The following is a 23,976-nucleotide window of genomic DNA, read 5'->3' on the forward strand; positions in this document are numbered from 1 at the left end:
CTTAATGTGTTTTGGCAAGAGCCTTCTTGAAGCCGTGCCCTTGCTGCAGCCGCCGCGCGGCTTCCTTTGAGGTTTGTCTTGGTGCGTCTCCAGCAGTAACGCCTCGCGCTGGGCGAGGGCTGCCCGCCTGGCCATGCCTGGTGCGGAGCAGGGCAGCTCCTGCTTCCCTGCTCCCCCCCGAGCTGCCGCCGGACCCCGCTGGTCCCGGCGCGGCCCTGCCTGGCTGACCCGAGGACCGGGCCTCAGGCCGGGGGAGGAAGGCCGCGGCTGGGGACTGGAGCTGGGGCAGCCTCGGCCGCCTGCCCCTCCATGCAGGAAGGCGATTCAAACTTGGCTGCGACTGCAGGGAGCCTCCCCCCTCTCGCAGGCACGAGATTTTTTTCTTTTTTAAACAAAACTGCTCACTTTGACGCTCCCTGACCTCATGGCAAGACAGGGGAAGGCTGGGGGGGGCTGCCCTGGGGCCTGCATGGAGTGCGGTGCCCCCCGCCACGGCCGCCTGCCCCCCTCGGCGGGGAGGGGTCCCGCTCCGCGGCCCGGGGGAAGGGGCCGGGCTGCCCGTGGCGGAGGCCATGAGCGCCGCCGCCTCCGCCCGCCCGTAACAAAGATGGCGCCGCTCGAGCCTTCCCCCCCGCGGCCGCCGCGTGACGCGGCGCGCAGCCCCTGGGCGCGCGCAGCCCCGGAAGAGGCGCGGCCGGAAGCGGGAGGGAGGGCGGTGACGGCGGGATGGAGCCGGCGCGGGAGCCGCGCGCCGGGCGCTCAGGTGGGGGAGGGGCGGGGCCACGCGCGCGCGCCGCGGGGGCGGAGGGGCGGGGGCCTGCCCCTCCCCCCCGCAGGAGGGGCCCCGCCCCCTCAGAGACCCTCCCCCCCCCCCCGGGCCCGCGCACCCCTGAGGGGACGGGACGGGGCACAGCCCCGGGCAGGCCCGACCGTGTCCCCGGTGTCGCCGCCGGCCCCCGGCTGTGGGCGGCCGGAGCCACAGTGAGACCCGGGAGGGCCGGGCCGCGGGAGGCCTCGCAGCGGGGCCGTGGGGGGGCCCACCCGTGCGGAAATCACGGGGCAGCGCGTCCTGCGGGCCGGGCCGGGCCGGGCGCCCTTTGGGGCCTGGCTTCTCTCTCCCAAGCAGCCCTTGGGAAAGGGAGCGGGCCGGTGCCGTGGGCGGCGGGGCCGAGGCCTCGCCCGGGGCCGGTGCCAGCGGCCAGGACGCCTCGGCGGGGAACGGCTGAGCCGGCCTGCGCGGGGTGAGCCCTCCCGTGCTTCTAAGGCAGCTGTCCCGCCAGCCTTGAGTATTAATCCATTAATAAAGACACAAGCCGTAATCCCTGATCTCGGAAACATCCCTGTTAAGCGCTTCAGCCGTCGCCTAACCGCTGCGAACCGCCCGCCTGTTTCGCTCCAAAGCGAGGGGAAACGATTCTGCGTTTCATTTAAACGCCGGGTACCGGCCGTGACAGTTTTGCCCATCCGAAGGAAGCGGCAGAAACGGATGTGAGTCCCCAGCGTCCCACCAGAAGCTGCTCTGCGCGTGGATGCGCTCCACGGAGCGGGATTTGTGACGTCGCAAAGGCAGAGATGAAGCAGGGAAGCGACCGTGGCGCGTTCTGACGCTTGGCTCGCTGCGGTGCGCTCGGACCCGAATACCCGCAGCTCCAGCGCTCGCTCAGCGGGTCCGTCGTCTCGAGCTGAGCGCTCGGGTTGCGCTTTGATCCAGCGTGGGTTGTGTTCACGCGCGTGAGCTGTTACAAAAGGTGCAAGGGGTAGAAACGTTCCCGTTTCCATTCAGACGCAGGCGAAGCGGTGCTGGATCAGCCACTGAAACGGTGCAGGAGTGAAAGCATCTGCGAGGCCGAGAGCTCCCAGGCCCGCAGAAACAGCACTAGGTGAATGGGATTTCCAAAATTCGGTCTTATTTCTTTGGCATCCTGGTTAGAACAGATTTTTAAATATGTCTGGAGTATCTCTTGAATCTAAGGGCAGGTTGGAGAAGTACCGAGGGATGCCCAAACCGTTGCTCTCCAAGCGTTTCTGGGATGCAGACGGGAGCAGGCTTCCCGATAGGAATCGGTACCCCAGCCTGGAGCTGATTGCCGGGTGTTCGGAGGAGGGAAAGGCCTTTGCGGCGAGTGCCTGCTGCCACCGGCTGGTAATCGGTCTCCAGTGCATCTTTACAGACCTTCCCGAATTCATATTTTCATTTAAATGGTAATTTACCCAGCATCTATTTTGTTCATATTCACGTCCTCTTTTTTAGCCCTCTTTCCAGAGCGAGCAAAATGCAATTCGTATCTGACAGCAAGGGGAAACGCGGAACACGGAGGGAAAGACATCTTTAATTAAGACTTTGCATCTTTTTCTACTGAAATATTTTTAACCCACTTCTGCCCTTTCGTGTCTTTTTTCCGTTCGTGCAGGTGCTCTCTCACGCAGCCCTTTTCGGGGTAGAGGCATTCCAGCTCTGACGCCGTGTTCTCTGCCAGAAGGGTGGTTGTGGGCTGCAGCTTTTTGTAGACTTCGCTGCTTTCCGTTACAAGGTGTGCTGCATCGTGACGGGAACAGGCTTTTTAAAGCTGTTTGCTTTGAGCCTTCTTGGCACATTCAAGCGAAGCTGTTTCTCTGCTTTTTAAAAAATATTTAAAGTGCTGAGACAATTTTTGCCGCTGTGCTTTAATAGGATTTGCAGCTGTGAACGCGCTTTAATAGAATTTACAGCTGGGCTGAAGTATCCCCTCTCTTAAAATAACGTTGCAGCTTCGTGATTCAGGAGAACGTGCCTCCCACTAGTTGCTTTGTAGCTGTGAATGCTCTGGAGCAAGAGGGGAATATGAGCAAACCCAAAACTTTTGTATGTGGCTAAATAGGAGGCATAATCCTGTAGTTAGGGACTGGAACTATAAGCGAGCGTATTTGGGTCTTGTTTTTTGCTTTGCTGATGACTTGTTTTCTGCTCTCTCATGCAGTTTTTAACCTGCCAGTTTTTTTCCTCCATCAGTAACGGGAATAGGAAAACCTCAGCGTGTTTTTAGCTCATTAAGGTGACCGGTTTGGGGATCTTTATGTATCGTAAGGTGCTGGATCAGAAAGATGGCAGGTGGGAAATAGTGCAGGATGTGGTGTCACTGGAACCTAGCGAGAGCTGTGGGTCTTCTGTTTCTCAAACTGAAAAGCAGTTGGTGGCTGGGGAACCAACGGAAGAAATGTGTTATCTCAAAAAGCTGCCGAACAGATACTGCCTGCCTTTCGTGGCTCTGGGCCAGAGTTTTCGTAGCTGGTCCCAGAACGTCAATCCAGAACATACAGAAACAAAAGCAGTGAGACTCCACAAAGCATTTTAAATCTTGCAGGTGAGGTTTGCGGGGAAGAGGTGGAAGAGAGCCACCTTAGCATATGCGATTTGCTTGACAGGCAGATGCCCTCACCCTGGAGACCAGGACCCCTGCCAAAATATTGGAAAATTACAGGTGGAGAGGGTGGAGTGATGCGAGTGTCACGTCTCTGATCGATGGAAGGGGTGGGGGGAAGCCTGCGTATCTGAGAAGGCACCTTAGCCTTGCTCTGATGGAGCCTGGGGGGTTGGTCCATGGAGGCAGCCCTGAATAAAGCCGTTTTCGGCTTCCCAGGGGCAAAGGCTGGGCAGAGAGCAGGAGAGAGGAGAGCCCGGCCGGCTGCGAGCCCAGGTCAGCAAACTGCTTATATGGATGTTACGCTCAGAGTCCACGTTTTAATTCTGTCTCTATTCCAAAAAAAAAAAAAAAAAAAAGGTTTAAATCTCATTCAGCGCATTGGAACTTGAATGCGTGCGTAGATGCTTGGCGGAGTCCTGGCTTGGGCCGCTGGTGTTTCTGCTGAGGAGGCCGGAGAGCCTGTCTGCTCCTGGTATTTACACTGGCCCGGTAAGAAATGGGCTGAGAGTACACGTTATAACCTCTCTCCCTCTGCATCCTGGCCAAGGTTAAGAAGTCAGGGAAATTTTTTTTAATAGGAACAATATCAAAGAGGTCTTCTGCGTCGTCTCCCAGATCTGTGATCTCTTTCATAAGTGACTTTCTTGTTCATAGAGATTTGCAGCCCTTTGAAGTGCCTGATAGTAAATAAAGACACATAATTTACAAACATGGCTGAAGCCAGAAATACCTTTCTGTGTCTGTGCTCTCTGTTTATCGACTCAGGTTTCCGAAAGCGGAGGAGGATTTCCCTGGCATCGGTGACCTACTGAGACAACTTTCAAGCTCAGAATGGAGCTGGTGAGCAGGCAAGACCCCCACCTCCGCGAGGTCGTGTGGTTTGCGGTGTGCTGCAGAGCCCTGACGCTTCTGCTGCAGGCAAGTCTCCTGTTCCTGAACCAAAGATGCTGCGACATCTGTTGTTTGCTGCTCCAAGGTTTCTCGCTTCGGTACTGCCTTGTGCACCGTGAGCTAGCTGGTTCTGCTTGACTGGGAGATCATCTTCTCCTTTGGAGAACCAACAGACCGGCTGCATCCAGGCAGGCAGGTTGCTGTTAAGTAAAATTACATAAATTTCCTTGTAACTTGCTTTTCGTGCTGCTGTTGCAAGAGGCCGGTTTGGCTGCACGAGAGGCTGATGTCTCTGTTTATCCACGGAAGAGGAACAATTACCTCCTCTTGCACATTCCTCCCAAGTCTCATTTCCAAAGACATCCTTCTCTGAGCATGGGAGAGCTTGGTTGCTCACTCCATCCTACCTGTGCGTACCGAGACAGCCAGCAAAGAGTCTAGCCGTGGCCGTGGCCCTCCTGAAACAAAATCAGCCTGAGAAAGCTCTTTAGCAGCCGGCCACCAGCCAGCTGGCAGAGTGCGGCAGCCCCGGTCACCACTGGGTAGGGCTGAGTGGAACCATCAGCTGAGATGAAAGACTCTGCGTTACAAATGCCAGAGGCCTGGTTAGAACAGATGTGTGCTTCGTGGTAAAACGGCGGCTTTGTATGTCTTTTAGTTCCAATTTGTTCAGTGTGGCCTTTTCTCTTTTCTCTGCCAGCGCTGAATTTATTGCAGGGGACTCATCCCAATCTACATGTCGTTAAGCTACAAAACTTACCATCTGAGGTTTTTTTGGTTTTTGGGGTTTTTTTTTAAACATATTTTCATTCGAAATTACATTACAATGCATTAAGTTGCATACCTCCTATCTCATGAGCTCTCTGGGTTTTTCTTTCACCTTTTAAAATGTGGTCAGCACCACAAGCTCCTGGAGGCAGAGGTGGGCGCATTCTGCTTGCTCATCTCCGGAAAGCGAACCCCGTAGTGCACGCTGAGCTGCGGAGGCGATGGGAGTGATCTAGAGACCAGGGGGGGGGCCTGGGAATCGGCTGCTCTCTTCTGCATCAGTTTGCTCTGGGAAAACGTTTGTCTCTAGTTCTGTCTCCTCTCCCTTGTACATCAGCTGGGACAATAACGCCAAACCGAGTAGAACAGGAGGCTGTTCTACTGCAGAGGTACCCGCTGTGAGCGTACGCAGTTAGATCTGCCTGAGCATGGGGCTGAGCAGCTTTCCCTGTCCGGTTCCGTGGGGATTCGTGCTGGATATGTTCCAGAGCTTTATTCAGTCCAAAAGATTGTGTTTATACCTTTTCACAGTCTTACAGGTGTCCTTGCTGCAAAGCCCCTCAGCCTGGCTTCTGTGCTCCTCTTGTCCCCTTTGAAACCCAGGAGTCCTTCTCCTGCTTGATGCTTTCGGTAGGGTGCAAGAGGAGGTCTGCTGGACTTTAATCCTCTCTTCTTTTTCCAGGCTCTGTTTAACCTCCTCATCCCAGATCACGCTGCAGACGCCTTCCATCCCCCTCGCCTGTCCGAGCCTGGCCTGTGGGACCTGCTCCTGGAGCGGCTGCTGGGAGGCCTCTCGCGCTGGGACGCGGAGCACTTCCTCTTCATCGCCGAGCGTGGTTACCTGTACGAGCACAACTGCGCCTTCTTCCCCCTGTACCCCCTGAGCGTGCGTGCCGTGGCCGAGGGTGCTCTGTGGCCCTTGCAGCGGCTGCTGCGTTTGCGGAGCCGCCTCCTGCTATCAGCTGTACTTCTTAATTCTCTCTTTTCTGTCCTGGCAGCTGCTGCCCTGTATAAGCTGGGCTGCGTCGTGCTGCAGTGTCGCAGGGTGGCCTTCCTTGCTGCCCTTCTTTTTTCTGTCAGCCCTGCCAATGTATTTATGGCAGCTGCTTACTCAGAGAGCATGTTTGCCTTCCTGGCATTCAGTGCCATGTGGCAACTGGAGAAGGGGCAGAGCTGGCTCAGTGGACTGCTCTTCTCCCTTGCTTCTGGGGTACGTGCCAACGGGCTTATTAATGCTGGCTTCTTTCTCTACTCCCGCGGTAAATGCTTTGCTCTCCAGCTCCAGGTGGGTTCAGGATCGGTAAGGAAGCTCCCTCCGTTGTGGAAGCAACTCCTTAGCGTGGCATCTTCAGCGGTTCTGATGTGTGCCGGGATTTTTCTACCTTTTGTTTTATTTCAGTATTATGCCTACGTGAGGTTCTGTGGTCCTGGCACCGGCCCGGAGCAGGCTGTTCCCAGGCCGCTGCTGCAGCTGGCTCTGCACAAGGGCTATCGTCTGGCGGCCAGGAACGGGGTTAAACCCCCTTGGTGCTCCCAGCGATTCCCCGTGGTCTATTCCTATATTCAAGATGCTTACTGGAATGTGGGCTTTCTAAGGTATTTTGAGCTCAGACAAATACCAAATTTCTTGCTTGCTTTGCCTGTCACACTTCTGGGCTCGTGGGCTGCCTGGACCTACATCACCGCAAACCCCCGGCACTGCGTAACTCTTGGCCTAGAGAGAAGAAAGAGTGAAGAAGAGGGTAAACCAAGAGCTGGATTTTGCTGCCCTGCTGTCTTCGTGTACGTGGTCCATGCCACAGTCCTGCTGGCGTTTGGATTCTTCTGCATGCACGTGCAGGTGGGACATTCATAGCAACACACAGGAGTCATTTCCTAAGGGGAATGCGGCGTGGTGGCTGAGGCAGGGACAGTCCCAGCTGCAGGGCAGCACGGGGCAATGCAGAACAAAAGCTTTGCCTTTCCTCTTTCGGAGCTAGTTCCACAGGGAGTTTCCAAAGCCGGTTAGTTCCTGTGCTCTGCCGGAGAGTTCCTGAAGAGAGCTCAGTGGGATGAGGGCACCAGCGCGGGGATCAACGGGTCCGGCTGGTCTGAGGTGGCGTTTGACGTGTGCTTAAGGCCAGGCTTGGCGAGCCCTGCTAATCGGCTGTCGGAGGACAAGGATACCAGGTCGTTATGTTGGGCTGAGCTTAATGGATGGCAAGGAAAGGATCCAGAGCCTGTCGCCAGTCTCTGGAGTGTTTGAAGGTCTTTTTAGGACGCAGCTAGTGGCACTAAAGATTGGGGGTTCCAGTGAAAAAATAATTGAAGAATGAGATTCAAATCTCCCCTGAAGCTGCTGCCCCTGCGCTGGACAGTGACAAGGAGTGACAATTAGTTACCGTGCTTGTCCAAAACCTGGGGACCACTTGACTGCTTACACAAATGTAATAAATAAAGCAGGGTGAGCTGAGAGGTGTTTCATTTCAATGTAATAAATCCCAGCACCATGAATTGGGGCTGTATTTCAGTCCCCTCTGTCAGCGATCTGAGGCAGATAGACGGCTCCTTGCGTGCCTTGGGACCAGGGCTGGTCACAGGCGGAGACCTGCGATTTATGTGATTTTTGCTCTGCTTGTCTTCAGGTCCTGACCCGCTTCCTGGGCTCCTCCTCTCCCATCCTGTACTGGTTCTCCGCTCACCTGCTTCAAGAACACGAACCTTTACTCCGGAGCGAAGGGACTGATAATCAAACCGCGGCACCTCGCTCCCAGAGGTCTCTTCTAGGTAAATCTCCTGGTTCCTGCGGGAAAGGGACTTCTGAAAACCCCGTTGTGAGGCTGCTGATGAACTGTAGATTAATTACCCCCCTCAGCAAATGCGTTCTTGGATTCTTCCTGTCCTACTGGCTGCTGGGACTGATTCTGCACTGCAACTTCTTGCCGTGGACGTAGCGTGTGGGTACGGACTGGTTGCGGGGCAGAAGCGCTGGTCAGAATTGAAACTCGCTTTTTCTAAAAAGCCTGACCCATGTGTAGCGATGCTGTTGTCTCGGTTACGAAGGCGTTACTCCTCCGTTACTACTGACGTTCGGAGCGTGGCTGTCTCTGAGACGGACGTGTTCTCTTTGCGGTGATGCTGCAGCGTCCTGCCTCTCTCTGCTGTCATTGCTGACGGCCAGAATTCCTGTAGGCTGCCCGGGACAGGGAACGCATCTCGGTTCCCGTGTCGCTGCCACCACAGTTATTCACAGCGAGGGTCCGCGTCTGTCGGGTTCTCATCCCTCGGGAAACCGCCGGGAATTGTCCTTGACGGCACAGCGAGCACCTCTTGCAGGGAGGATCCTTCTCTTCCAAAGTGCTTGCCGGGGCAGGCCTGCAGCGGGCCCGGGGCGGGGGGGCGGCCCGCGGGGCAGGGCTGGGGACACGAATGGGACGGCTGCGGGGTTGTGCCGCGGGGATGGCGGTGCTGCCTGGCGGGCGGGGAGCGCGGCAGTCGGTGTCTCGGCACAGGCGCATCCCCAGTAAACGGCCGTGGTTTGCCGGGCGGGCTCCCCCCCGCCGCTCCCGCGGGGCCGGGGCTCCCGGGGCGAGGCGGCTCCCGGCCGGCGGGGGGGCGGTGCCCGGCGCGGCCGGCAGGGGGCGCGGCGCTGAGGCGGCGGGGCGGGGCGGGGCGGGGCGGGGCGGACACGTCCGCCGGGCGAGCGGCGGGGCCGGGCCGGGCCGGGCGCTGCGGCGCCATGAAGGACTGCGAGTACCGGCAGATCCCGCCCGGGGTAGCGGCGCCGGTACCGGCTACAGTCGCCTCGCCGCCTCCGCCACCCGCCGGCCCCGAGCGGCCCGGTGCGGCCCGCCGGCCCCGGCGGAAGTGGGAGGTATTCCCGGGCCGCAATCGCTTCTACTGCGGCGGCCGCCTCATGCTGGCGCGGCACAGCGGCGTCTTCGTCCTCACCCTCGGCCTCATCCTGGCCACCAGCGGCCTCTTCTTCGCCTTCGAGTGAGTCCGCGCTGCCGGGCCGGGGGCTCTGGGCACCGCCCTGGGGGCTGTGGGGCTTTGGGGTGGCCCCCCTCCCCTTCTGGGGGTCCCTCTGGTGCTCCCCCCCCGTGCTGGGGCCCCGGGACCGCCCCCCCTCGGGATCAGGCCCCCTTCCCTGCTGGGGCAGAGCCGTGTGGGGTTCCCCACTGGCGTCTCTGAGCAGCTCTTGTCCCCCTCCTTTAAGCCCCCTCTTTCTGGGGGGAGCCGTGGGTTAGCTGGCATCCCACCCACGCCCTTCTGCTGGGAGGGAGGTGGGCTGGGGGGGCACCACTCCCCCCCACCATGGGAGCCCCGATGTCCCTTCCTTCTCCCCACTGTCCCCCACCAAGGCATTCCCCCGCTGCACAGCCCCCAGACCCACTTTGCCGGCAGTCACTGGTTCCCCTTTGCCTGTCCCCAGGGGTGTTTATGCGAGGGGCGGGAGGGGCGGCCCTGGGCCTTGTTTGCTCAGTCTGGCCCCAGGAAGGGGTCTGACATCCTCCCAGGCTCTCCTCCTGGTCTCTAAATACCCCCCCAGTCTCCCCTCCTGCTACCGAGGAGAGAACTGGTCCAGAATGGCAGCCAGGAAGCCCCCAAGACTGGAGGACTTGGTCCGTAGAGGCAGCAGGAATAGTGTTTCTGTTAAAAGTGCTTGATAAAGGGTGAAATTCTTTGGGGTCTCACCTTGAGGGTCTGCACTGTAGCTCTGCCCCCCTTCTGCAGTGGTGTCCGGGGAAGAGGGAGCTGCATCTATCCCAGTCCCCTTTGCTGGTGGAAAGCTGGACCTGGGAAGGTCCCTGCTCCTATGCCCCAAGGGAGGGGAGAGCCAAGAGCACCCCGTTACGTCCTGCGCTGCCCGGAGGAGCCGGGGAAGGAGCACCGTTGGTTATTGACACCTCCGAGGGCTTCTGCTATCCTGCCTCTGCGTCTCTGTCTGGGGAGGGAAGGCAGCTTGTTTTTCTGCCGCTGTACGAAGCGGGAGGGGGCCATGCCTGCCTTTGGATCACGGTGTTATCTCTGCGAGTCTCAGAGTAAAGCTGCCCAAGCCTGCGGGCGGGGAGATGAAGGTATTTGATCGGATTAGGGGTTCTGAGATGAGCTGAAAGGGGCAGGCAGCTGTGAGAGGCAGTAACGGCATCCCGACGTGAAAACTCCTTTCTTAGTGTCATCTGTGCCTCTTTGACAGCTTTCTCTGCTGTTTCTGAAACTAATGGGCAGCACTAGCACAGTAACTGCTTTGTACGGGGCCAGGCAGAGGACATCTGCTCTCCCCTCCCTTCTCGCCTAGTCACTCTTTCTTGGTTGAACGTGCCCTGGGGCTTTCCACGTTGTTATTTTAGCAGCGTGCTTCTGTTGCACGAGTTAGTTTGCTAGATGTATAGCAAATACATCTTGCCTGTGTCTACAGTTCGCGCTTTTTATGTGATTTCTTGTTGCCTGATGGGGGTCCAGAGATTCTCCCAGGACAGGGGTGGCAACCTCTCATTACAGAGACCTTTCTGTCCCTCCGTCAGGGAGACGGCCGAGGGGCTCGGCAGCAGCGTTGGTCTCGGGCCGAAGGGGTTTTGTTGCTTGGTGGCTGCTTTGTTCTGGACAGCTGAGCTTGGGAGTTGAAACAAAAGTTGCTTAATCCTCTCAAACTGCCTTGCAGCGTTAATAAGACTTAGCGCTGCCCGCAGACTTCAGGGCTCAAGCAGCTTGCCTGTCTGCGCTCAACTCTGGGTACTTATCGGTGCTTATAATAGCAAATCCCCTGCGGAGCGAGGGACGGGAGGGGTCTCCGGCACCGCACCGTGCGAAGAGCTGTGTTCTCGGCCATCTTCACCTGCTGTGCTGCGAGTAACCGAGTTGCCCTGATGTGGAGTGCGATCGCGCCGGTCCCCATCTGTGCAAAAACAGCCCCAGGTCGTAGTACAGCGAGCCCAGGAGCGGGCATCGTCTGCTGGTGGCTTGTCACAGCAGTGTCGGTGCTGGAAGCATCCTCATCCAAACATCTGGCACACCATGAAGGGCACACGAGTCATCCGGAGACAGCAAAGCTGTGTTGAATCGAAGCCAAATTCCCTCCGTGTTGGACCAAATGAGATTGCGTTCTTGCTGATTTTGATTCCTGCTCAGCTTGGGGTGTTTCTCCATGTCTTCGTGATGCTGCTGTTATAGAAGGTGACAGGGCTTGGGGGCAGCTCACAGGTTTTTGAAACACGATTCTGGGACTTCAGAATGGCAAAGAGGTTGTGTACAGGGGCTTGTACTGCCGTCTTTGTGCCAAAGACCCTGTCTTCTGCTACTCCTGGTGTTTTCTGGGCTGGCTCTCGCTGATCCAGAGGTCTCTGCAAAGCAGCAGCACTTCAGCCCACCACCCCGTGTGTAGCGTCACAGCTGATAGCCGGTTCTCTAGCGATGGTTGGTAACGATGCTTTTTTTTTTTCTTTTAACAGCTGCCCCTTCCTTGCCAGTCACCTAACCCTGGCCATCCCCATCATTGCAGCCGTCCTCTTCTTCTTTGTCATCAGCTGCCTGCTCCAGACAAGCTTCAGAGACCCAGGTATCCTGCCCAGAGCCACTCCGAGTGAGGCCGCAGACCTGGAAAAGCGGATCGGTGAGACTTCTATTCCCTCTTCTGTGTTCGGTCCAGTGCACGCCTCTGTGCCTGTGTGTGTGCCACACGCGTTTCAGGCTCAGTGAGTCTCTGGAGAAAAGGCCAGAGTATCAGAACATGAGGCTAGAAGTGTCTTGCGAGTCCCGATAAGCGACGAGCTCCTCTAGCACTGCAGGCAGTGCTCCAGAGAGAGGATCTGCAGAGAAGCAGAGGTGGTTTTTGTTTCTGTGTAGTCCCGCCACTTTCCCAGGCAAAGCCCTGTACAGTGGATCGGGGCGGTACCTGTTCCTGCTTTTTCAGATTATGATTTGCCATTGAGCCTGCTGTGCCATAAGGTTTTCTTTATTGTAATGCTTTCTAACAGCATGCTAATGTTTGTCCCCATCTAAAAACTGCTATGTCGCGCTGTTTTAGTGGTGGCCCAGCAGGTGCATGCATCCAGGATCTGTGGACCTTGTTGGTGTGACCCATAGTAACAAATGTTTTAGCAAAGCTAATGTGAGTTAACTCAAATCTGCCCCACTGAAGACAGTTGCAGGACAGTAATTCTACATCTGACTGAAAAGATGGTTTTAAAATGTCCTCAGAACGGTTATCCGTGTTTCTATTTATAAGCGCCTAAAGCAGTAATCTGGCTTCAGATGCTGCCTGATGTGCCAGCTGTTACTGTTCATATAATTCACTTATTATCCTCTTAACATGCTCACTGTTACATCTCTATTTTCAAAGACTTCATCGGAGTTGAAAGGTGCTCTTTCAAGAGTGACTTAAATAAAGAAATAACCCCCAAAATTGCAGATGTGATAGAGGTTTTCCAGCTCACGCTTTTGCTGAGCAGAGAAACAGTCTCCAGCTGCCAGTCCCCAATGAATAACGAAGTGCCAGCACACACAGATGCAACTTGCGGTTTCCCTAAAAATCCTTGATTTCGACCTTGAGGAGGAGGAATCCTCTTGTGCCTCTAACACACGCACGTCAAATTTCAATGAAATCTGCCTGGAGCACTTGAGACCTGCTCGCTGTCCTCCCCCGCTGCGATGGAAATGAGTCCCTTGAGCCTGGCGGTGCCGCTGGCTCCAGCTGCGGGTTGGCAAATGGTGTGCTGGCGGCGGCGGGGGATGCGTCTGTTGAGGTTACCCTAATGTGACCGTCCCCCGATTTCTGTAACTTGGATGCGTACAGAAGAGGAGGAACCACACGTGCGTTAACAGATGAGGTTGTCTCCTTGTGTCGTGATCCGTTAGACACGCAGAGATGAGTTGGTGTTACTGGGCACGTTAACGCTGCTGCTTTTACGCTCACTATTTATAAATTGCTTTATGTTCACAAACTGTTGGGCAGATATTACTTCCTCTTGGCATCCCAGCAGCATTGCCATTGAACAGACAAGGAAAGGACATAAATAACGCTGTGAGGAGCTGACTGGAGTTCCTGGCTGCCCACCCTGCAACAAACCCTGTAGGTTGAGCTGCCTCTTAGCTTTTGCTTAAAATCAGGAGAGCACGTGCCAATCCCTTACCCTGCCAGGACGCAGCTCGGGGTGATACGGGGGCTTGGGTTTCACCTGCACCAGTTTGACCCTCCCTCCTTGCCCTTGCAGACAGCATGGGTACCTCTACCTACCGCCCGCCGGCCCGCACGATGGAAGTGGTCATAAACAAGTACGTGGTGAAGCTCAAGTACTGCTACACCTGCAAAATGTTCCGCCCTCCGCGCACCTCTCACTGCAGCGTCTGCGACAACTGTGTCGGTAAGGCCAGAAAGTGGAAAGGTGCCGATATCTCTTGCGTGTGTGCATTGGGGGGTGGTTTATGTTCCTGGACAGGTTGCTTTTGCTTCTTGTAAAGGATTATAAAGCGAGATACTGAGTGGTCTTTCTTCTTCCCATTTAAAATGAAAGCAACAGCAGTGCAGTGGCGAGGGGGCAGCAAGTCCAAGACTCCGTGTCTCTGCTTTCCCTGGTTCTGGGAGGACTGTACCATGAAACGCAGTTAATGCCCCCACCAAGCGCAAGGTTTGCCGCAGGCTTCTTGTCGTCTGTGGCCGTGCTGTTGCCAGGCTGGTGGAGACACCACCAGAGATGCTGGTTGAGCTCTTCTGTGTCCTCTCCCTGTGCCGTCAGACTGTGGTGGGGCAGGAGGGAATGAACAAAGACCGGCAGAAAAGTCTCCGATGGCTCCACGCAGGCAGGCGCAGGCGTGGGGCAGCTGCAGGGGGGTGGGCAGGGAGGTTCCCAGCACAGCCTGGCTGCACCAGAGCAACTTGAACTGGCAGCAGGGTGGCATGTGATTTAGGGACATGCCCGGAGAGTTTACTCCTCGTGTGTCTGCTCCTGGTCATGCACCGCGTAGATGCGGAGGCTGTGGTTTATGCTGTCTGCTGGGGCAGCCCGAGGAGCGACCGACCCCCGAGCAGTTGTGGGACCCCAAGACTCTAGTTAAGAGGAGAAGTTTGGGAGGTGCCAAGCGTTACGTGTTTGGGGATAGCCGTGGGTGGCCGTGACCCCTCCTCACGCTGGAACGGCTCACTGGAAAGCAGCCGTGGCCGGGGCCGTGTTTGGAGAGGAGCTGTCTGGAGGAGCGGGCGTGCGCCTGCTTTGTGTGCGATGGGTTTTGTTTGCACTGGTGTCCCCCGCAGGACGGTTACCGCAGTCCTGTTAGTCTGAAATGCAGCCCTTTCATTAGAAGGCAGTCGGGGGTGTTTCCAGATAGATTGCACCTGCCCTGGGTTCCCAGGCAGTTTCTGTGGTTATAGGGGCGTATCTTTATAACTTTGAAAATTATTTTCTGCCCCGAAGAAGGCGGGGGAAGCTGACATGCGGAAAGGGAGCAGCGATGCTGCGAGCACGCAGCGCTCCTACGTACTGGAAAAACTGTCGCACTTTCCCTGCTCTCTTTCAGTTTTAGTAATGGTAGATGTTACCAGTCACAAGGCTTGTATTTATGCGGGGTTTGGTGAGAGGAAAGGTTTGGCCTTTGATGATAAAAAAGGGCATGTGAGCAGGCAGCAGTGCTCTATTGAAACTTCTTGCTAACGTACTGCTGCAGAGAGGTTCTGGTCTCAGGGTGGTGGGTGGAAGCTTGATTTGTAGCCCCTGGTTTTCGGAGGCTCAGCAGAGTTCGCTCTGTTAGGGGGTGCGAGGTGGCAGGAGTCCTCACCGTGTCCCTTTGTTTCAGAGAGGTTTGATCACCACTGCCCCTGGGTGGGCAACTGCGTGGGGAAGCGCAACTATCGCTACTTCTATGCCTTCATCCTCTCCCTCTCCTTCCTGACAGCCTTCATCTTCGCTTGCGTCGTCACCCACCTCACTCTGCGTAAGTACAGTGGGTATTAGCAGCGATGCGTTCCGTGCTCCTGGCCATGAACAACTTGACACTGGGTCACTGTTCCTGTTGGACAGAACGTGGGAAGCGTCTGGGTGGTTTACACCAGGCTTTTCAGTGCAGGTGGCCTGAATAAACGGGGTCTCACACTGCAGGGAATCACAGATCCAGCCTGCACCTCGCTGCAGAGAGACCTGGAGAGCTGGTGACTGGGTTAGCCCCTCCAGAGCAAATAAGCTGGTGGGTGCATCTTAACCTGGCGGGGAAGGCGACTTGCCCGTCAGCCCCAAGCCTCCTGGAGCAGTGTCTGCACACTGACGTTTCTGCAAAGTTACAGACTGCAGATGTTTCTCAGGCAGCCAGGCAGATCCATATGGCCCACAGGGGGGTGGCTGCGTGCTCAGGAGCGAGGCGTCGGCTGGAGATGCAAGGCTGCCCGATAGCGTGTCGTTCCTTCTCCTGTTTTGCTTCGCAGGCTCTCAGAGAGATGGATTCCTCGCCACGCTGAAGACGACACCTGCAAGATATCCTTCCGATGCCATCAGCTGCGCAGGCTGTCGAGCGCTGGTGCAGCAATGCTAATTGTGTAACAGAAGCGCAGTGCCCTCTTTGTGGGGTCACCTTCCTGTACTTTCCACAACTTAATTTAGTCCCCTAGCTACCTGGTTGGGGCAGACAGGCATCTCTTCGTCTGTAGACTGATAACATCACCAAATTGGGAAGACCTTTAATTCCTTATTTAGTTCACCGCCAGGGACTAAGAGTGGGTGACAAACTTGTTTCCTGGTTTGCAAGTTTATGTGGAAGGGGAAGCGGCTGGAAGAGGCTGTGCCTTGGTGGATGCCTGCAGGATGGCAGGGGGAATGGGAAGCTTGCTGGGATGTTTTCGTGGCCCAGTGTGTGTGGTCGCAGCACAGACCTCCCAAAACAGTCCTCTGCCTCTCCTTGCAGGATGATTTTGTTCCCTGAGACTTCCTTGACTTTTGTTTCACTGTGCTGGAGCTGGTGATTTGTTTTTTCTCAGTCTGGTCTATTTTGGGCCTCTCAGGTTTTCATACTTATTTAGTCGCCTCCAACCTGACGACAAACGAAGATGTAAGTACCTGGACGCTTGTCCTTCTGCAGGGCCGGCCCTGGTCCTTCCTAAGCAGAGGTGAGGCTTTCAGGGGATCCTCGGCTGCCTGCCTCAGTGCAGTATCTTGGTAGGGCATGCTGCCTGCATTGCCTGCGATAATCCGCTGCAAAGCAAACGGCCCGTGCCCAAGGCGTGCAGGCTGTTGTTTCAGGTAGCTGAGTGGGGGGAAAGCAGCACGCAGCAGCAGGGGACGGTGCAACACGTGTTGCTTGGCCGTGTCGGGCCACGGGCGTCACGCGCTGCAATGTTAGAAAGGTCACGTGTGTGTTTTTTCCAGTCTCTATGTCGCCTTGCTTAAAATTAGGAGTTCCGAGATTAAAAAAGGAAGGCTGGCCCCAGAGATTTATTTGGGTGTTAGCCTGGGACATGGGTGATCTTAATTCAGCATCCCACACAACCACAGGTTTCCTCTGAGACCCTGGGCGAGTCCCTTTGTCTCTATCAGTTCCTCATGTCTAATAGGCAAATAACGTACAGACATCTCCTGATGAGATTTGCCTCAAAGTCTGGGGTGCATGCAGACTCCAAGGGCCAAATGAGCACCCTGAGCAGGGCAGATTGTACGGAAAAGCAGGATCTGTCTGATCCTCGGAATCAAAATTCACCCTTCTGGCCAGAAGTACCTGTAATCCTTGCTGGAAGCTTCCAGCACTGCAGAAGGCAGGTTTGCATCCCCTTTTTTTTTTTTAACTTTTTTCCCTCCCCTTTCCTCTCCACCTTTCTATTACGTTCAGAGGTGTTGGCAGAGATGTGCAAGGCCACGTAAGTGAAGCTAACGGAGGTCGCACCCCAGTTCTGAGAGCACCGAGTCCGAAGCGCGTGGCCCGTTGCCTCTCTGCTGCATTGTCCACGTTGCCAGCCTTATGCTGCAACTGGGGAGAGGAAGTAAAAACAAAAGCAGGAAATGTACTGGTAAATGGTTCGCTGCAGCCAGGGGCCTGAGGCCAGGCGTAGCATCTGCCCGCTCGTGTGTGCCTACGCTTGATGTGTGACCGGGGTTTCGAAATCACGGTCCCAGTGACAGCTGCTCAGGATGGGGACAGATGAGATTGTTTCCTCCTGTTGCAGCACAGCCTGGGAATCCCCTTGCTGTTTGTTCAGGCTGAGGAGCCCAGGAGGGACCAGGAGCTAGACCCCTTCTCTGATGAGCTTTTAGCCTGGGAGAGAACGAGGGGAGGAGGAGGAGGCTGGCGTTGAAGATGGTGACACCGACAAGTTGCCATGCAGCACGGGGAGGGCAGGGCTTTGGAGCTTTCCAGCTGCAAGGCTGAACCTCGGCGGAGGCAGGAGCAGCGTATTGCTGTCTCCTCTGGCTGCCTTCCTGCAGCTGTCCTGCTTGGGAAAGCAAAGAGAGGGGGGACACGTGCAGTAAGACAAGCCTTCCACCTCTTGAGCAAGGATTTGAACCGAGTCCGTTATCGTGTAATTATCTGCTGTCACATCTTTGCCATCTTAATCTGCGTGTATCCTTTCCCTTTCAGATTAAAGGGTCCTGGTCAAATAAGAGGGGCTCAGAGTTTGCCAATCCCTACAGCCATAAAAGTATCCTCACAAACTGCTGTGCGGTGCTGTGTGGACCGTTCCATCCCAGGTAAGAGCCTTTGACCTCCACGGCGTTGGGAATTGCATCCTGCTCTGTGAGAGGGGCCTTGGCAAGGACGGATTTATCACGATTCGGGGGAGACTGTGTCAGCACAAACACATCTGCTCCCGTGATGATGGGGAAACAGTTTCCCAGTCTCTGCAGAGGAAGGCTCGTATAAGTAGGAGATAAAGCTGTTGCTTCTCCTGTCTTGAACTTGATGAGTTTGGGTCACTTGTAATTGTTTCATGGAGCTTGCAGATAAGACCCATCCTGCGATTCAATGAGGGGAGAGTAACGGCACCAAAGGGCTCGGCAGCAGATGGGAAATACCGGTAGCGGCAGTACTTCTTAGCACGGGTTTTTCCTCCTGTACTCTGAGGATGGAGCGTCGTGGCAAGCACCCAGCAGAAAACACACACGGCAGCGTGGAGACCCTGGGTTTTACCAACACTTGGCTTCCCCGAAATGCTTAGTAGCACCCTACCATATGCTCTTACCTGTGAGTTAACCAGAACCTATGTTAAAACAAGGGCAAAGGCAGGCAGTTTGCTGCAGGTGTAAGGAAGCTTTGGGCCTGAAGCACGGGTACCTCCAGCAGAGGATTATTGCTGCTTTGTCACAAGAGGGTGCAGTTGGGCAGAGTCAGGCCGGCGTCCCCTCGCGCTGCGCTGCAGGAGTGGAAGACCTGCACGCTGGCTGGGAGCTCTCAGCCCGTCCTAGGGCACGAGGGGATCCTTGGGACAAGTTTATTCACCGGATCCAGTTTAGATTTATGTGGAGGTGCTAGCTCGGTGTAACACAACCGCAGGGGAAGGTGTTTGAGGCGGTGCAGCTGGAGTCAAATTGTGTTTTACACTTATATCTGGCCCCGCTCTCTGAAGTACCCCCAGCCTTTTTGTTGGATTCAGAGGTGCCGAAATGCCAGTGCCATTCAGAGACGATAAATCTGCCGATTCGGGGAGCCGAGCTGTTTGCTGGGGGGTTGTGGGGAGAATGGTGTTTTACTCCAATTCTCTCCTCATTCATGTTGTTTTCCTGTTGTAAAGACCTTTTGCCAGTTCCCATTTGGGTTTGTGGTGACCCAAAGCTTTAACTGCCTAAAGGCTGTTTGGTGGCTTGCATGATAAGTCTGTGGTTTGTCTAATGGGCAGGAAGCTGTGTTATCCAGCGCGCTCCTGCCGATGCTTTGGTTGCCAGTTCCCACGAGGAGAGCCCTCTCTGTGAGCTCCTGTCTTCGGAGTCTTCGTTTCCTTAACTCCTCTCCCCTTGCACCCTTCCCTTTCTGTTTTCCAGTTTGATAGACAGAAGAGGATTTATCCAGCCAGATATCGGGACCCCGTCCAGTCCTAAGAGTGAAATCCCTTCCTTTGGAGCCAAAACCGACACCAGCATGGTAGGAGGCATTCCCTAGCAGTGCTGTGACGTAGCCCAGTGCCTGCTGTGCCTGCACCTCGCTCCAGCCACTACCTTCCCCTCTTACCATCTCCCCGGCCTCAGGCGGGACAGCCCTGTGATGCAGAGCTGCCAAAGACTCAGTCCAGCCATATGTTGCCTTTTTTTTTTTTATTTTTTTTTTTTAAATTTATTTATTATTTTTTGTTTATTTGTTTCACTGTGATACGGCCTGTCTGGACTTCCGAGCGATAGAACCCGACAGCATGCAAGACCCTCAGGCTCGTGCAGGAAGCAGGGGGGCCCTGCTGCACCTGGGAAGCAAATAGGTCTGGGGAGCCACCAGACCTCTGAGCCCGGAGCGTCTGCTCCAGGGGGTCGCTGTCTTTCCTGCCGGGAGTAACGAGGGGGGAGGTGGGGACTGGCCAACGGTTCCCACTCTGAGCTGGGCTGTCACGCCTCGTCTTCCGGGCTGGCGGAGGCGTCAGTTCCCTGGTATCCCAGTGACCTCCCTGAACACCTCCTGCCCCCCTGTCCTGACGTGGAAGGGCTGTTCTGTCTCTTAATGGCCAGGTTCTCATCTCGGCCGCTGCCGGAGCGGCTTTTCTTTTCCAGAAGCTGCTGTGCCTTGGTAAGTTGGGGCTGTTCAGCTGGGAGGACTCTGGCTCCCAGCAGATAATGAAGCTAGCTAGATGTCCCGGCTGCTATTGATCCTATTTTCTGGCTGGTCACTGAGGGGGTGCTGAAGAACCCTCTCTGTTTTGGCCCTGCCAGTCAGTAAGACAACGTTTTGCAGCAAGGACACAAGTTAGGGTGACCTTCCTTTTAACGGGGGGAAAGAAACACGCAGCGTTCTGTGGCTCTCGTCGTGAGATGCTGGTTGGCAAGGCTACTGTTGTAAGATTTGGGAACCTGAGCTTGCCAGGAACGCCTGGTTATGTCCTGGCTGTAGGAGACCAAAAGGCAACAGAAAAGTGCGTGAACTCCCGAGGGTCGCACCCTTCCCTGGTGGAGTGTCAGAGGAAGCAGTGAGCGGGTGCTGGTCTCTGGTAACCTCACGTTGTGCTCTTGGTTTGGGTTTCTGGCCGGCAGACGAGAGCGGGGCTGTCCCCAGTGCCTCCGGAGCGATTCCCGTGTGCCTGGGCTCATCCGTGCGCATCGCTCCGTGCCTGCCGAGGCACGGGAGAGCCGGGCTGGGCAGCCAGCTCTGCGTCACTGACGCTGGAGCGTGCGTAGGGGAGAGCCACAGACCTTGTTAGCAATACTTGAATCGTGTTATTAAAAGCTGCTGGATATTTTTGCACAATTTGTAGATATTTTTTTTTTCCCCCCCTGTGTAGGACGTTTTATATTCGGTGCAGGTAGCGTTTGTGCGTGTTAGCACCAGGGCAGAGGCTTGCAGCGTTTTGCGTCAAGCTGCCTGGTTAGGTTTCCGTGGGTCAGACCCGTGTATTTCAGCCTCGGGCAGCGGCAGCACGCTGTGGGGGGCAGCCCGTCCCCGCTGAATTCGTCAGCGAGCGACCGCGCCAGCCCCCACCCAGCTTCGGGGGTCGGCAGAGGCCCAAGGTTCCCCTGGCCTTACGTTTCTGGCTGAGATCTCAGTGCTTGTTCGCTGTGGCCTCCACCTTCCCCTCCGCCAAGAGCCGAGGTGAGAGCCCGGCGGCGGAGGCTGCTGAATTTCTACCGGATCCCGGCAGATGGCCCCCGCTGCCCGGGGAGGCTCCCGGTGCTGCTCTGCCCGCCCCAGCCCCGCAGCTTCGTGCCGTCTCACGGGCCATTGCTCGTCCTGCAACCGGAGAGGCCGCCCTGCCCTTCCCTCCCCGCTTCTCCTGCAGGGATGTCCCCAGCGGGGCTCGTCCCTGCCTCCGAGGAGCCCGGACGCTGCCTTCCAGGGGCCGGGGCCAGCCCAGCTGCGCGGAGAGGGTCTGGTGCTGGGGAGCGAGGAGCAGCGTGGGGGCTGTTAGCAGGGGCCAAACTCCTCCCCGTGTTTATTTAAACCGGTTTCCTTTGTTACTCAACATAATAAAATTATATTTTTAAAGAGTTAATTGCTTGGATTATTCTTTTATCCCTTTAAGGCAGAAGAGGGCAGGTGTCTCGGTGTTTAACGTCTGTCAGGCGGCAGCCGGACTCTTTATTAGGCCCAGGCCCTGCCTGGAAGCTCTCCCAACCTCCCGCGGGATGGGGCTACGAGGGATGCTTGGCAGCAGTGGGTGCTGCCGTGACTCTTGCTGGAGCAAAGGGATTTTTCCGTCCCACGACTCCAGGCTGGGCAGGGTCTCATCCACTTGCCGGTCCCCTTCCTGCAGAAGCCGTCACCTCAGCATCCTTTCCCCACCCACCTCGCTCGGTCCAGGGCTGTGCCAGGATCTGTGGTCCCCACGTCTGACCCAGCCCTCCCCGGCCCTACCGGCAGGTACTGAGGCGCGTAACCTCTGGTGTCTTCCCCAGGAGGATGCCTGCCAGGACTTTGCCATTTCCTGCACAGCCTGACGGGATTTGCCCCCTCCGTGGACGTTAGCCCTGCTTTCTGAGGGTTAGCTGGTAAGAAAGCGCTTTCTTCTCCCCGTCATCCACTCGAGCAACCCCTCTCATCTCCACTGCATGACCAGCTCTGTCCACGGAGCCCATCACCCTCCGGTTGTGTAGACGTCTGTGTGCCGTGTGCCCTGTCCATCCCACCAGAATCCCACTGGCATCCCACCGGCGCGCGGGGCGGGGAGCCCTGCCTTGTGCCGTCGCGGTGCAGGGCTGCGTGGCAGAGGGGTTCCCCGCAGCCTCGGCGAGAAGAGAGGGAGGGTTTCCCCCAGCTTTGTCCTGGGGCTTGGTACGAGACGGAGCCGCCTGGGCTGCGTGTGCGTGCGTGGTGGTGCTTGGAACGCGGTGCGGGAGGGTTCGTGAAGCCCGGGGCCTGCCGGACGGCGTGCCGTGGTGGTTTGTACTCGGTGGAGCTGCCACGATGGGCTCGGAGGAAGCCCCCAGCTGATGCAGAGGTTTAATGTTCGGAGCGAACAGAGGAGTGGGAGCCTGGAACAGATTCCTAACCCCAGCTCGGACCCGCTCTGTGGTTCGATGCCTCCCTCCCTCTCTGCTGTTTTCCTCTCTGTAACACCAGGTTCTTCCTCCGACGTGCCCGTGGCCGCGGTAAGTTCCTTCCAAAGCACGTTGCGACGAAGCCCTGCTTCACTTGCGGGCTGCGGAGCTGCCCTTCTCCCTCCTATGCCCCCCTGCCCTCTCCCCCCCTGCAGCACCCCGCGGGCGATGGAGGCAGGCTGCCCCTTTCTCCCTGCCTGTGTCTGCCTGCGCTCTCCTCCACCCCGGACTGTCTCCCCTTTCTGCCACCGAACCTGGGTGCTCCGCTCTGCTCCCTGCTGCTCCTGTATTTCTGGCACTAATCCTCTCTTTCTCTTCCTCCCCTCTCCTCTCCCTCGCGCCGGGTCGATCCAGTATCAAGAGCCCTGGCGGCCTGCAGCCCTCCCCCCCCTCGTGGAGCACCCCGCGGGGAGCCAAGACACCGCGGGCAACACCCGAGACTACAGCCATGACCACCACGAGTGCCTCCGCTCGCCAGGGCTACGCGGCTGCGCCTTCCTCCCTCCCGCCGCAAGAGAGGGGGGAAAGCGGCCGTGCACAAGCAAAAGCTTTTCCAACCCCGCTCCGGGAGCCGGGACGGCCATCCCGCGGGTTCAAAGCTCAAAGCCATACAGCCGCCCCATCCGAGTGCAATAACTGGAGTTCCTGCTGTCTCCTGCCACCGGACGGACTCGCGCAACCGAGCTGAGGCCGCCGGCGGCTCCCCGTAACCGCCAGCCTTACCCCCGGTGACGGTGTCTCCCCTCCCGTAGATGCTGGAAGGTAGCGGTTAGCATTCCAGCGGGCTTTCGAAACGAGCAGGCTTCATGCCAGCGGGTTTACAGCCGAGCCGGTGACATTACACGCCCGACCCCACCAGCCCCTCCCCGAGCTGTGTCCGTGTGTCGGAGGACTCTCCTCTGCGGCCGGGAGTCAGCGCGTGGCCAGTTTACCCTTGCAACCCCCCCCGGCCAGCTCCCCCTTTCCTCTTTCGTCTTAGCGCGGTTCTAGTTTTAGGGGAAGGGGTTCAAGCCCCGCAGCACCTTGACCAGCCGCCTCTGCAGCCGGGGGTTGCCGGAGGCTGCAGCGCAGGCCGGGTGCTCCAGCACCCAGCACCGGGTCCTCCCACCGCCGGCGGCCGGGTTGGGAGCTGCGCTGCGGAGCTCTTCAGCCAGGCCTGCCCCCAGCCCAGCACAGAGCCCAGTAGGATTCACCATCTATTTATGCCTTTTACTTTTGTAACAAAATAAAGGTTTCTCCTATTTACTGTACGCCAGCGTCTGGCTGCTGCTCTGCCGGCGGAGGGGAGCTGCTCCCTGCAGCTCCTGCCTGGGCATGCCGGTGCTGCGGGGGAGCCGAGCGGAGCCGCGGGGGGCTGGCACCCCTCTGCCGTCGGCCGTGCCGGCCACGGGGCCGGGAGCCAGGAGGTCCCTAAGGCTGCGGCACTAGCCATGGCCTTGAGGCAAGTCTCAGCCTTCCATGGCTCTGAGCCCTCCTGTAGAGCGGGGAGGGCACGAGCCTCGCTGCTGGGGCCGGGGAAGGAGCGCTGGGCAGTGCCTGTGGGACCCGGGGCGCGGTGAGCACCCCTGGGCAAAATTCGTCCCCCACTGGAGCGTCGGGAGCCGGCAGCGTCCCCACAGGCTGGGGAGCAGCAGGGCTGGATGGGGGAGGACGGGGTGGCCGGGCGGGCTGTGAGCATCCTTCCAGTGCCGCTGCCAACGGCCACGAGCATCCTCTGCCTCCTGCTGCCATCGCGGAGCCGCTCGAGCGCCCAGCCCACGCCTGCCTGCAGCATCGCCAGCTCGGCTCACGGGACT

General features: G+C 57.3%; 2 protein-coding genes across 8 annotated transcripts; both read left to right on the forward strand.

The window, feature by feature from the left end:
- The first annotated feature begins 1,000 nt into the window (after positions 1–1,000).
- On the forward strand, positions 1,001–8,066 carry PIGV (phosphatidylinositol glycan anchor biosynthesis class V). Of its 2 annotated transcripts, XM_075173515.1 has the most exons (5): positions 1,001–2,202; positions 2,412–2,531; positions 4,167–4,319; positions 5,743–6,900; positions 7,685–8,066. In XM_075173515.1, exons 3-5 carry the CDS (start codon positions 4,233–4,235, stop codon positions 7,991–7,993), a joined length of 1,554 nt encoding a protein of 517 aa, XP_075029616.1. In that variant the 5' UTR covers positions 1,001–2,202; positions 2,412–2,531; positions 4,167–4,232; the 3' UTR covers positions 7,994–8,066. The 2 variants fall into 2 exon arrangements, with proteins under 2 accessions (XP_075029616.1, XP_075029618.1); XM_075173517.1 differs by having other exon boundaries at positions 1,001–2,531; positions 4,167–4,241.
- Positions 8,067–8,732: 666 nt separating this feature from the next.
- ZDHHC18 (zDHHC palmitoyltransferase 18) lies at positions 8,733–22,788 on the forward strand. 6 transcript variants are annotated; one of them, XR_012677223.1, is made up of 10 exons: positions 8,736–9,035; positions 11,492–11,652; positions 13,253–13,402; positions 14,829–14,966; positions 15,451–15,499; positions 15,968–16,070; positions 17,592–17,701; positions 18,989–19,088; positions 21,539–21,631; positions 22,535–22,788. XR_012677223.1 is itself a non-coding variant. In XM_075173518.1 (9 exons), exons 1-9 carry the CDS (start codon positions 8,779–8,781, stop codon positions 19,439–19,441), a joined length of 1,167 nt encoding a protein of 388 aa, XP_075029619.1. In that variant the 5' UTR covers positions 8,735–8,778; the 3' UTR covers positions 19,442–21,128. The 6 variants fall into 6 exon arrangements, 4 of the variants coding, with proteins under 4 accessions (XP_075029622.1, XP_075029619.1, XP_075029620.1 ...); XR_012677224.1 differs by lacking the exon at positions 22,535–22,788 and adding an exon at positions 22,103–22,117; XM_075173518.1 differs by lacking the exons at positions 21,539–21,631; positions 22,535–22,788 and adding an exon at positions 19,343–21,128 and having other exon boundaries at positions 8,735–9,035.
- The last annotated feature ends 1,188 nt before the right edge of the window (positions 22,789–23,976 follow it).

The sequence above is a fragment of the Calonectris borealis genome, chromosome 25 (assembly GCF_964195595.1).
Source record: "Calonectris borealis chromosome 25, bCalBor7.hap1.2, whole genome shotgun sequence".
Taxonomy (NCBI): Eukaryota; Metazoa; Chordata; class Aves; order Procellariiformes; family Procellariidae; genus Calonectris; species Calonectris borealis.